Genomic DNA, 12710 nt, shown 5'->3' on the forward strand with positions numbered 1-12710 from the left:
ATTATTATTTTTTCAAATTCCCAAAGCTTTCACAGATAGTTTTGAATATCGATTATCTCACCAACTCTTGAAATTATACATCTTAATTGTTAAAGTTCTGTTTTTATACGTAATATATTATATAGACAATGTCAATATTAAAAAATCACAGGATGGAAATGGTAATGTAAATTTTTTAAAATATATGAAATCTCAACTAATTGCAATGGTTTGGATATAATTCTAAAATGATCATAATTTGTCATTTATACAGGTATTTATGAGTGATACTAAATTCACTTCAATATGTAATTAAATCAGCAATGATGTATGTTATTACATTAAAAAATATTTCACTAACAATGAATAGTTTTTTACATATTTTAAAAATTTTGTTGATAAAGTTTCCACGAAATAAACAATATAGTTCCAAAAAACTCCGTTATATAAAACGTAGCGCTACGATCGAAGGTTTTGTATTATTTATTTATTTCCGTATAAAGGTTATCTATGGTATTATTTAAGTCATGTATGGAAGGGTTATTACACGTGTTACTAAGTAATTTTTTTAGATAAGATAAACTGCAATTTCTTTGTATCAAAGTTTTTATAGTTATCCTAATAGGTAAATATTATTTCAATATTAATTAGTATATCATATATCAATAAATGAAAGCTGGTGAGATTCGACCTGAAACATGAAATTGTCATAATGTTTTTATAACTTTATCCTAATATTTTTATTATTGGTTATTCAGAGTGTAACAAAATTTCTTTCTCACTATATATAGTTACTTCTACAAACTATTATGTCATTACTGAATAATTTATCTAATTTTTTTCTTAAATTTTATTCTTGAATTGTTCCTAATTTTTCTGATCAGTTTCCGTATTGTCACAAAATAAATTCTTTAATCTCACTGCAGTATTCTCAAAAAATGTTTAAGCTAATAGCAAAATCTAAATAGAGCACATTTAAATGTCGAATATTTCATTACATAGCATGGTGTGAATGTTTTTTTCCAATATTTTGCTCAAATGGACCTTGTGGAATCAGTAAATACTACTTATTAACAGTTACTATAACATAACAGAAGGAATAATTTGATAAAAGCTTTAGTCATTTGCCCTAAATACTTACCTTTCAAACAAATAACAATGTTTGATTTATCATAAAACGAAGATACACTAATTTCTAACTATTTGAAATTTCTTTTTAATGCAAACATTCCCTTTGTAGATTCTGTAAATACATCCGCTGTAGCTTTTCCATTGCAAGGACAAGCTTTTAAGTAAAAATAATTGATAAATGGAGAATGTTTAGTTACATCCAGTAATACAGAATTATTTGTTAAAATTTAGACAATTATTTATTTTAAAATGAATAATTTCGAACAAAAACTCAAGGAATTTTCCAAAGAATTATATTATATCAACGCGATAAAATTTGGAGAATATAAGACTAAGATAGGTCTAATGACGCCAGTATATTGTGATTTGAGGGTGATAGTGAGCTACCCAAAATTAATGGTAAGTCATAGCTAAATTTGTTACATCTGTTTATATACAAAATTATTAAAAGTTTTTTTACAAATATAGTGGACAACTTTCAGCCTTGTATTTCGAAATTATTTAAAATATACAGGGTCATTTAAGATTTCTGCTACATTAGATCTTTAAACTAGCTCCAGAGGAAGATTTATTCTTTTCGCATTTTTCCCACGTTTTATAAGCAATATATATATATTTAATATTTCTTATAAACATTTTTCAAATTCTACAAAATTTAAAGAATGTTTGACTATTAGTATAACCTTTGTATTATTTGATTTAAGAAATTTCTGACTAACTGATTTTGTAAGTGCAATTCAGCTATTGAAAATATTATTTTCAGATAACATTATCTGAACTATTAATTGAAAAAATACGATATATAAAAGATGTCGATTTACTATGTGGTGTCCCGTATACTGCGTTACCAATTTCAACTGCAGTTTCGATAAAAACTGATATTCCTATGGTGATGCGTCGTAAAGAAGCAAAAGATTATGGTACAAAAAAACTGATTGAGGGCATTTTTCAACCCGGACAAAAGTGCCTTATTATTGAAGATGTAGTAACTTCTGGAAGCTCAATTTTAGAAACTGTTAAGGATTTAAAAGGTTCAGGATTAATTTGTACAGATGCAGTGGTTTTATTGAATAGGGAACAAGGTGGAGAAGAAATTTTGAAAAATAACGGTATAAATATGCATGCTTTATTAAAGATGACTCAACTTATGGATATTTTAAAAGAAGCTGGATGCATAGACGATAATATGGTATTAAAAGTTGAAAAATATTTGGCCACAACCAAAGTAGATAAAACCGAAACAGACAAAATTACAGAAAGTGAGTTTGATGTATTAATATAAGTGTTTTATAAAATTTCATTTTATTCATAGACCGTTTACATTTGACATTCGAATCTCGTGCTTTGAAAGCTAAAAATAAAATAGCACAAAAATTATTCCAAATAATGCAACAAAAACGAACTACATTGTGTGTAGCTGCCGATGTGTTGTCAACCACTGAGTTACTCAACCTAGCGGAACAGGTGGGGCCAAATATTTGTGCTCTCAAAACCCATATAGATATACTACAAGATTTCCATCAGAATTTAATTGGTCCCTTACAAGAAATTTCTCAAAGACACAATTTTATTTTGTTTGAAGACAGAAAATTTGCCGATATTGGAAAAACTGTTGAATACCAATATAGTAAAGGTAAATAAAATTTATATTATCCAAGTTTTAAAAATCATGATATTCAAAAAAATAATAATATCAGATTTAAATTAACTATGTATCTATTTATTGACAGTCAGTAGTCTTTAAAAACCCCGTATATTGAAATTTATTTTAGGGATTTACCAAATTTCATGTTGGGCTCCTCTGGTTACTGTTCATTCACTGATGGGTAGAGGGGCCCTAGATGCCATAAAGGGAAGTAAAGGACTTGTTGATAGAGGGGTTTTTTTGTTAGCTGAAGCAAGTGCAGATGGAAATTTAATTAACGAAAATTATATTGCAACAACATTGAAGATCGCAGAAGAATATTCCGAATTAGTTGCAGGTATTTTTATACTTTTCTTTGTTATTTGACTAGATTATTCTCCTTTATATTCCCATACATCCAGTGTTATAGAAAATCAAATGAAACATAGGTATTACCCTTTGTGCCTTATATAATCTATAAAACCCACTGGACTTGTTACTTCAGTTAGTTAGTGTAATTGTTAATGTTGGTGTAGGGGTAGTTCATTCAACTACTAAGATTCTTTTTTATTATCGAGGTCTTGAACATTTTGTTCTTTATGATCAATTTTCTGTAGGTATTTAAGTTTACCACCTACCTGAACTTTCCTATTCTGATTATTTTGGTTCTTCTACATATTTTGTTGGTTTTCTTGGTTCCTTGGATTACTCTTAATTATTTCATCAGTTTTTGAATTAATGATTTTTATTTCTTAGATTTTTTCATATATTTTTGTTGATAAATCGTTTTGATTGATTATAGGTTATATTTTGATAAAAAATCTTTTAATAAAGACTGTAGTAGGTCGGAATATGTTGGAACTAATTTTCTTCCAAAATTAAGACGATTTATAGATTAATATGTTTCAGGTATAGTTTGCCAAAATCCCCTATTTTTGCACAACCCTGGATTCATTCAGCTTTGTCCTGGAGTTCAAATAGATAATAGAGTAGATGATTTGGGTCAAAAGTACAACTCTCCTGATACTGTGGTATTAGAAAAAGGTGCGGATATAGCCGTAGTTGGAAGAGGTATTACAAAAGCTTCTGATCCCGTTACTGCATCCGAACTATACAGAAAACTATTATGGGAAGCTTATGAAAAAAGGCTTGCACGACATAATTGAGAACGGTAAAGGGGTATGATGTGTTAATATTCGTGAATCCTTTAAATTGTAAAAAGAATTAAGAACATTAATCGAAATGTACCAACGAAAAAAAACGAAATTATGTAATTTTTTTAATATTAATTATAAAATTTAAATGTTCAATGAGTTGGTCATTTAGTAAACACGTTTTTTTTTCTACTTCTACTACCATAAAATGGTTTTTCAAAACTAAACTTATGAAAATAACTGTTTATGCTTTTATTTATTGAAGCTCATATATTTCTGATACCAAATTAGTTTATAGATAAGATTTCGAGTTCTAGAAGTGTCCTAAAGTATCAAAATGAACGAAAATTAGGGTTATAAAATAATTATAGAGGATTCAGTTGAATGGATGGGTATAACAAGAGTCGAAATTTATGCAATTTTGGCTTGGAAATGGAAGAATAATAACCTAATGGCTAAGCTTTTATTATCTATAAATAATGTTGAAAAATAATTATAAAAAGCTTAATATAGTTGTTTTATACTAATTTGTAAGAAAATTGAAAATCATATTGAAATATGATTATTTTTTTCAATTTGGCATACTTTGAGTATCATAAGTCAGTAATTACAAAAATACACATCACGCTACAAGTTAAATAGGAATCAAATAGAAATTATTGATACAGGGTGGGTCAGAAAGGCTTACGATTTAACAAACTCTCTTGCGTTTGAACGTTATGAGAGGGAGCTGCGCGTTTGGTAGGGATCACTTCACCGGAGTACAACGTGCATTCTGCAATCTATTGTTTGGCGTTTGTTTCGACGTGAGTTTGGATTACATAACATAAATCAGTGTCTGAAGGAAAGTGTAATTCGAACCTGGGTCAGAAAGTTCGAAGCTACTGGTTCGACTCTGAATCAGAAGCCTACGGGACGCCCAAGATCAATAAGAACAGAAGACACAGTTAGAGCTTCAGTAATCTTGGTCTATCGACCAACTTGTGGTATCCAAAAGATCTTTGCGTCGCATTTTGTCGCAAGAACATGAAATTACACCAGTATAAAATTCAACTTAGGGAATTACAGCCAAATGATTTAATTTTAAAACGAGCTTTTGTTAGAATATTCTGTTCTCTGACGAAACCCATTTTCACTTAAATGGACATGTCAATAGATAGAATTGCCGTTACTGGGCCGCAGAGAACCCACGTGCAAAACCTCAAAAGCCTTTGCATTCGCTGAAAGTAACCGTTTGGGCGTCCATATCAGCAACACGGAATTATCGAACCCTATTTCTTTCAAAATCAACAGGGCCAATCTGTCACTGTACATCCTGAACGATACATAGCCATGTTGCAACAATTTGAAGCCTATAATCGTACGACATGATTTCAACAAGATGGTGCGACATGTCATATTTCTAATGCCTCTTTGGCGATCGTAAACCAGATGATATCTCGCCGAGGTGACATTGCATGGCCGGACCTAACACCACTGGATTTTTATATGTGGGGATACCTGAAAAGTAGAGTCTAATTCAATAATCCAGCCACGCTTAATCAATTGAAGACTAACATTTGTGATCTAGATTCGAGGAACGTTTGTGGCGCGATGGTGCACACCTGGATGATGTTCTTTTCAAGAAATGAATTTCCCTGCCCACCCTGTATATTAATGTGTCAGTTTTCTCTACATACAGTCAGATAACAAATAAGACAACAATAAAAATAAATAGACTCACAATTAACATAACCGTTTTGTACTGTTATATAAAGCAAATTTTTTTGTACCATACCATACATGTTTTAAAATAAAAACGCACACAGAGTTAGTTTTTTTTATCACATTATTGAGTAATATGAGGTAGCCTCAAAAATGACTAGGGTGTCTTAAAATTCTACATTCTTAAACTCTATTTTTTATAATTCTAGTACTCATATGGCATATATATATAACATCTAATAAGATTGGTTTAAAGTTAAATTCAATTAAAATCAATGTTATAAATTGTAATATACAGGGTATTCCGCATAAGAACCGATACATATAGGAAAAGCCAAATTTTGACGATCGGGGGCAATCTCCCCTCTATATCAAGTTATAAAGCCTAAAATGTCGAAAAAACTAATTTTCTTTGCAACCCTTTAACTCAAAAATACCAAATTTGGTATATTGTATGTAGAACCATTATGTGGGATTAATTAGGGGTGACCTAACCTTAAAATTTCACAAAAGTTTTGTATCTGTTAATTTTTTTTTCATAAAACTATATAATTTTGAAGAAAGAGTCAAAAAAATCGAAGACATGTTTATTTTCGAATTGTCAGATTTGATGAACAAATTCATAGTGAACTCTTGACTTTTTTTAAATAACATTGTTGAAAACATGTTTTTGCTTATTCGAATTTTCTTTGAGAATGACAAATTTTTTGAAAAAAATAAATTATCCATGCTATGAAAATATAATTTTCTGAATCAATCGATAGATGAAAAAACTTTTGTGATATTTTAAGGTTAAGTTAGCTACAGCTCCAATGTAGGAATATAGAGGTATAACACTGACAAAAAGTATTCTAGAGAGGCTTAAAATGCATAATTATAATTTAGCACTTAAATTTGCAAAATTTTGCCCCTCTAATACCACCTCGCACAGGGCCCCTCTAGAATAGTTCGTTTGAAGAGTTGCAAAAAATTGATTTTACTCAAAATGTTAAGCTCTACCTTGAGACCTTATAAACTCCTCAGGGATGCAACTTGCTATAGAGGTAAATTGGCCCCAATTGTCATATTTTGGACTCCCCTAAACACATCTGCCCTATATCCCTGTATAGTGGGAGCATTGAACAAGAAATAACTCTTATATCATTTTGAACAGACTGAATTATTATCCTGTTTTCAATAACATTATTGTCAGATCTTTAGTTGTTCCAGAAACATAATGGAATATATGAAAAAATGCATTGTTTGTATTGAAGAAAAAGGGCGAAAACATCCAGCATTTTTAATGATTTGAAACAATATACAAGGTGATAAAACAAAGTTCTTACTGTGTATGTATAAATATTAATATAATTAAAGTTATCTTTAAACCAATGCACAGATGCACATTTAATGTGTATAAAAACAAAGACACAATTCGATATATGTTATCAAAAAGATACTAAAAAATATTTTTATACAAAATTTTTGTTTTACTTGGGAATTAATTCTGTGAAATTTAAAAAAAAAAGAAGGGGAGAAGTAACTCCAGGATGGTTAATTAGAAATACTCTATAAATAATATACTAAATGATTTAGTTTATAATTTATAGAGTATTTCAAATTTGCATTCAATAAAATATTCTTAGTTCACGTCCGGGCGATGGAGAAGATAAATACAAACTATTTAAACAGAAATAAATAAATCCCCATTTTTTTGGTTAGTGCAGTCTGCTTATTAATTGATATTTTCGGTAACCACTAATTAAATTCGAATCAATTATTCGATATTTTTTTATCCAACTGATTCTCTTGGGGATGCTCAACTTTGTAACTCCGGAGGTCGCTTATTCAACAAAAACTGTTTAACTGAAATTGGGAGGTTTGAAGATTAGCTCTCCAAAACTCGTTTCAATCAATTAGAATCCAAACTCCCTCATCTAGAAACATTTTCCGAGAAAAACCAGAACTGAATAAACAATTGTCAACCGATTTATTGTTTCTTTGTGAGAGCTATGATTGTCGAAAACAGTATGCGTGTCAGATTCCTCTATTGAAGTTAAGTAAATGCGATTTTCAATCACTCAATTTCTTGGATTCCCTCGTCTACACTTTCATTCTAGAAACACTCGATCTCGGAGCTCAGAATTCCCTTTTCCTGGTTACTAAATCAGCCCAAAATAATGGAATTGATTCCAGGAGGCGTTTCCGAATTTCTCTAGCATTACCTCCAACCCTCACATGCATAAGTTTCATCGACATCAGATGTTGGTAGTCATTCAAAGTTTTTGAATTTAGACTTTAGATATGTTGAAAGTATTGCTGGTAAAACTAAACCTGGTTTGAAATGACCAATAACGTCTTTCATCAAAAAGGCAATTTCTTGAAGTACATTAATGGAGTTTCCGACATTATTCTTTGTATTTACACTCAATATATGTACATAAACAAAAAATAGAACAAATTTTGAATTTTCGTTTTGATTTCGATTCCTGTAATAAACTACATTCTAACAATTTGTAATATAAAGTAGATCAAATCTACATTATACTATTTTTATAATAAATAAAATTATCACAGCCAAATATTACCACGCCAATTATTTGTAATTATATCTTTTCTTCATCACATTTAGTACTAGAATTTTCGTACGTTTTTGTAATAATGCTTTTTTACGGAAGAATACAAGGGGAAATCGTTAAATTATTGGAAGTAGTTGGAGCAGGCACTTGGAGATGTAGTGCCTGAGATGTACCTAGAAATTGAAATTCTCTGTAATATTGAATGGAGCAAGAACGACAAATTGTAAAAATACAAAGTTTTGATGTTAATAGGGCAATCCAGAATCATGACCTGCGCAACATTTATATGTTGTGACTCTATTTGTGACCACGTGGTTTTGTTACGTTTTCTGTCTAATCGTGCGTGTTGCCTTTACATTATGTGAATAACATTTTTTAAAACATGAAGATCCTGGTGATGTTGATATTTCAAATATACATCCCAAACCTAACTTTTTTTACACTTATTGCACTGCACTGGCTGAACTGACTATAGACCCAGCGCAAGCAGGACAGTGAACTGGGTGAACTAGTTTTCTTGCACTAGTACTAAGAACAGCGACACTAGCACTGGTTCTGCTACAAAGAAAGCTTTAGTGTACACTTCTGAACTAGTTCTGCCAGTGCAGCTACCAAGAACAAACCTATGGTGTTATCCATCAGCCATATTTGTTTTTAAATGACACCTACTTGAATAGGGCTATATCAATAATATAACCTAACTATTTAGGTACTATTATAAAAATGTTGCTTTTAAATAATAATCTAGCTAAAATGCACTCAATTAACCTATAAAGATAAAACGAATTCTTAAATCCCGGCGACCAATTTACATGTTGAATTAGTGGATCAATATGGATATACAATGTAGTTAAAAATTTTTATTCCTGTACCTATAGTATTTGAAAAAGATTTAAAGCAAAGTCGAGTCTGCGTGAAATTTATCCAAGGTATCGATTTTACATATTATAATAGCTCCAAATAAATGAATATTGCGATCGATTATAATATGTGATATTTATTATATTGGTACTTACTTTGTTGTGAGAGTTCCGCTTTCACCCTTCTAGCAATATGCGATCTGGTATGTTTCCTTAAATGATCCTTTCTGTAAAATCCCTTACCACATTCTGGACACATGTGTCTCTTTTCTCCAGAATGTATAACGAAATGTAACGTTAACTGTTCCTTTCTTTTGAATGCTTTCAGACAAACTGTACAAACGTATGGTCTCTCAGGATTGTGCGATTGTTTGTGTCTAGTTAAATGATCTTTTCTTTTTAAACCTGCGCCACAAATGTCACAAACGAATCGGCGTTCTAATGTGTGACCTACTAAATGTTGTTCTAGAAGCTCCTTTTCTGGATACGCCATGTGACACTCTGGACAACAGTATAATGTTGAACCGTCCAGGGCAGTCGTGAGACGTATTTCACCTAAAAATTTTTATTTAACAACCACAAACTCACTTTGTATTACAATTCCCATATTATTTACAAAACATTGTTTATTATTAAATGAATACGTCATTGAAAAGCTTACAATGTTTTTATTCTCAATTTTTTCGACACACTTTTGAAGTCAGCTTTTGTTTTTCTAAATTGAAGAAGTTTCTACTAATCCGTTGAGAAAGCGTTTAATCCCTTTAAAAGATTAACAAAGCCCAAAAACTTGTCCTTATTGCCAACCACCTGATTTGCAAGCAAAGCTTCAGGATTGCTTTTAACAAGTTCACGGACACGGTCTATCAACGTTCCTCGAGGAAACTATTCTTTTGGTACAACCTTCGTATGTAAAGTCATCCTAATATACATAGAAAATTTTAAATTTATTGAACGTGATCTGGTTAGTTTCAGAACAATCAGATCATGATCGGGTTAACATGATCATAGATTCCGAAAAAGTCTATATGTACGAAAAGAACAGAGCTGGCCGGATTCGAATGCTTTGTGTGATAATGAACATTAACTATTTATTATTTTTTAGCCATAATTTGATTTGTTATTATTTAAATGTTATCATTCCTTTGTAGGTAAGGTATTTATTGTTTCAGAATTAAAAAGGATATTATTGCATTTATAATGGTTTCATTATTTATCCTTCAAATATTATTTTGTAAGTTTGTGCATAAATTAAAGATTTATATAATTTTAAGTACCTGGTTTTGGTCTAGGTTTACGTTCTTTTTCGGGTTTTTTCTTCTTCTTTTTAGATTGTACAGTATTTTGAATTTGTCCTGTATTTAAACTATTATTCGATGATGTAAAATTTGGTGTATTCAAATTGAGATTCACATTGTTATTTTGTAATATATTAGCTTCACCATTATTTTGAATATTCAACTGTTGATTGTTATCTTTTTTAAAATTTTCTGTAGAGTATTTTAGAAAATGATGAATACTCAAAGGTAAAGTAGAAGTTGGAAGATGTGATAAATAGTTGGCAACTGTAGTAGTAGTGGGAGATGATAATGATTGCCATGCCGAAGAGAGGGTTGAAGAATTATTCTGATTTTGGTTATCATCTTGGATGATTTGAGATTGTTGTGTAGCAATTCTTTGTTGATTTTGAGTTGGTTGAGATCTTGTCTCTAATTGTTTAATCTGTAATAAGAAAAACAATAATTACTGTTATTAGCTTATTTTTTTTCATACTTTAACAAGTACCTTATCTTTTTGTTTTTCTTGGTGCTGACTTTGTTGTAACATAACGGCACACAATTCTTGTGCCAGCTCTTGTGGCTCGAAAATCTGTCTTTTTTCCTGTCCATTGATAGATGATGATTGTGAATATATTGTCTGGTTGAGATAATTATTTTGAAATTTACTGGCATTCACAGTGCCTAGTAACTGTTGTGGATTGGCATGATGGTGTTGGGTGAAGGTTGGTATTCCATTGGCGGTGTATCTTTGATTAGTTTCTGATGGAGGACACAAAGATGTTGAAACATTTCCTTGAGTTAATTTTGCTGCAAATTGATGAATAGTCGGTAGAGCTGTAGCAAAATGGCCTCCAAATGATGGAAAGTTCATAATGTGACTGAAAATGGATATAAGCAAAAGTATTCAAATTAAATGTTTTCATGCAAAAATATCTCCACTTTCAAAATAATTAAGTATATACCTAAAATGCAATTATTTTATAGAGATCAAAATAAATATTACCGAAAATTTCTAATGTTATTATCCAAAAAGTATAACAAAAGTGATGAAGATATTAAAAAAACTTATACTAAAAAGAAAATAATGTGTAATGTGATATCTATAATTACTATGAGGAAGCTTGAAAACGTGAAACCAAATATTGTGTGTAACTTCTCAAAATTTCAGATAAAAAACTGAAATATGAGTATAATTATGTTTTCTAAAAAATTTCGAGAACAATTTTGAATAATTTGAGACTAATAGAATAAAACGAAATTACAGCTTTCACATTTTATCATCATTTCGATGGTAACCACAAACAATTAGGTGGTTTGTGCCACTCAAAATAATGAAACGTTTTCCCAAAAATGACAAAAAAATTAAATGCAATCTCAAACAAGACCTTCCTTTTTCGGAAATTGTCCGAAAAAAAAAATGATTAAATTGCTTGAAAAAGTTTATGATAAGTTCTTAAATGCCATATAAATTAACACATTTCTCCTAAGGTATATGAAAAGTCGAATTGTGTAAACTAGTTTAAATTACAGCAGTCTTAGAAGTATAATAATTATATCACAAATTTGGATCAATTACAAACAGTATAAAAGCAATAAATTTTAGTTACTTATAGATATCACATGGTTAGCTAGGACATAAATAATTTTGAAAGTATCTCATTTGAAAAACGTTTTTTATTTGTCTGTTTATCATAAAGAATAAATTCTGAAAAAGGTTTTCATTGTATACCGTCCGTTATTCATAAATACTATTTATAAATAAGAAAAAATAAAATATCGTTATAATCCTAATTAAATATCATCATATTGTAGATTTTTATAATTATTTCAATATAAAGAGCTACATTACCATCATATATACATTTATGATCCTATATTGTTGCGGTTTATTTTGGAGAACGTCATTCAATTCACTTGAAATAATTCACTACTCTTTCCCTTCACCCTTTTACTATTCACCCTAATATTGAATTATAGGGGGAATGGCGTAGCAAGGGATTCGCGACCGATTGAGGGATGCATATAATCCAGATTTAAACTATGGCGCGAAATATTTAAATGAATATTTATAACACTATTCCAATAAAAACTGCATTTTAGTACTGTTTTAATATTTCGACTATATTTTTAGAAGATTTTTATCAATAACAATAGACCACTTATCATATTTTGATTAAACTGATAATCTAATGTATCTATGGTTTATTTTGAAGAAAGGTTTTATGTAGCGGGAGTAAATTGTATAAGAAAATATCCTAAATCGTTTTTTTATAAAATAAAGAGTGGAAACTATTTTTCCTTAATCCTAAAAGCGAACGTATTGTAGATCACAGAACTTAAAAAGGAAATTATCAGTATAACAAACTGCCCGGTTTAGGATGGCAGTACTGAAATGCCGTATTTCAATTATTTAATGTCAT

General features: G+C 30.0%; 2 protein-coding genes across 2 annotated transcripts; one reads left to right on the forward strand and one right to left on the reverse strand.

Moving 5' to 3' along the window:
* Positions 1 to 455: 455 nt before the first annotated feature.
* On the forward strand, positions 456 to 4044 carry LOC130448072 (uridine 5'-monophosphate synthase). Its single transcript, XM_056785261.1, has 6 exons — positions 456 to 604; positions 1220 to 1509; positions 1874 to 2369; positions 2423 to 2743; positions 2883 to 3092; positions 3644 to 4044. Exons 2-6 carry the CDS (start codon positions 1360 to 1362, stop codon positions 3898 to 3900), a joined length of 1434 nt encoding a protein of 477 aa, XP_056641239.1. The 5' UTR covers positions 456 to 604; positions 1220 to 1359; the 3' UTR covers positions 3901 to 4044.
* Positions 4045 to 4189: 145 nt separating this feature from the next.
* Positions 4190 to 12442, reverse strand: LOC130448073 (zinc finger protein 708-like). The gene is made up of 5 exons (XM_056785262.1): positions 12140 to 12442; positions 10796 to 11168; positions 10288 to 10732; positions 9167 to 9565; positions 4190 to 8323 (listed from the first exon to the last, which is right to left on the reverse strand). Exons 2-5 carry the CDS (start codon positions 11159 to 11161, stop codon positions 8241 to 8243), a joined length of 1293 nt encoding a protein of 430 aa, XP_056641240.1. The 5' UTR covers positions 11162 to 11168; positions 12140 to 12442; the 3' UTR covers positions 4190 to 8240.
* Positions 12443 to 12710: the final 268 nt, after the last annotated feature.

The sequence above is a fragment of the Diorhabda sublineata genome, chromosome 8 (genome assembly GCF_026230105.1).
Source record: "Diorhabda sublineata isolate icDioSubl1.1 chromosome 8, icDioSubl1.1, whole genome shotgun sequence".
Lineage (NCBI taxonomy): Eukaryota > Metazoa > Arthropoda > Insecta > Coleoptera > Chrysomelidae > Diorhabda > Diorhabda sublineata.

What these genes read in the sequence shown, in the direction of transcription:
- LOC130448072 (XM_056785261.1), top strand. Translation starts at nt 1,360, where the DNA reads ATGAATAATTTCGAACAAAAACTCAAGGAATTTTCCAAAGAATTATAT. An exon ending in TGAGCTACCCAAAATTAATG is followed by an intron (nt 1,510 to 1,873) that starts GTAAGTCATAGC and finishes TATTATTTTCAG; the next exon opens with ATAACATTATCTGAACTATT. An exon ending in ATATTCCGAATTAGTTGCAG is followed by an intron (nt 3,093 to 3,643) that starts GTATTTTTATAC and finishes AATATGTTTCAG; the next exon opens with GTATAGTTTGCCAAAATCCC.
- LOC130448073 (XM_056785262.1), bottom strand. Translation starts at nt 11,161, where the DNA reads ATGAACTTTCCATCATTTGGAGGCCATTTTGCTACAGCTCTACCGACT. An exon ending in AAGAAAAACAAAAAGATAAG is followed by an intron (nt 10,733 to 10,795) that starts GTACTTGTTAAA and finishes TTCTTATTACAG; the next exon opens with ATTAAACAATTAGAGACAAG. An exon ending in TAAACCTAGACCAAAACCAG is followed by an intron (nt 9,566 to 10,287) that starts GTACTTAAAATT and finishes AAAAATTTTTAG; the next exon opens with GTGAAATACGTCTCACGACT.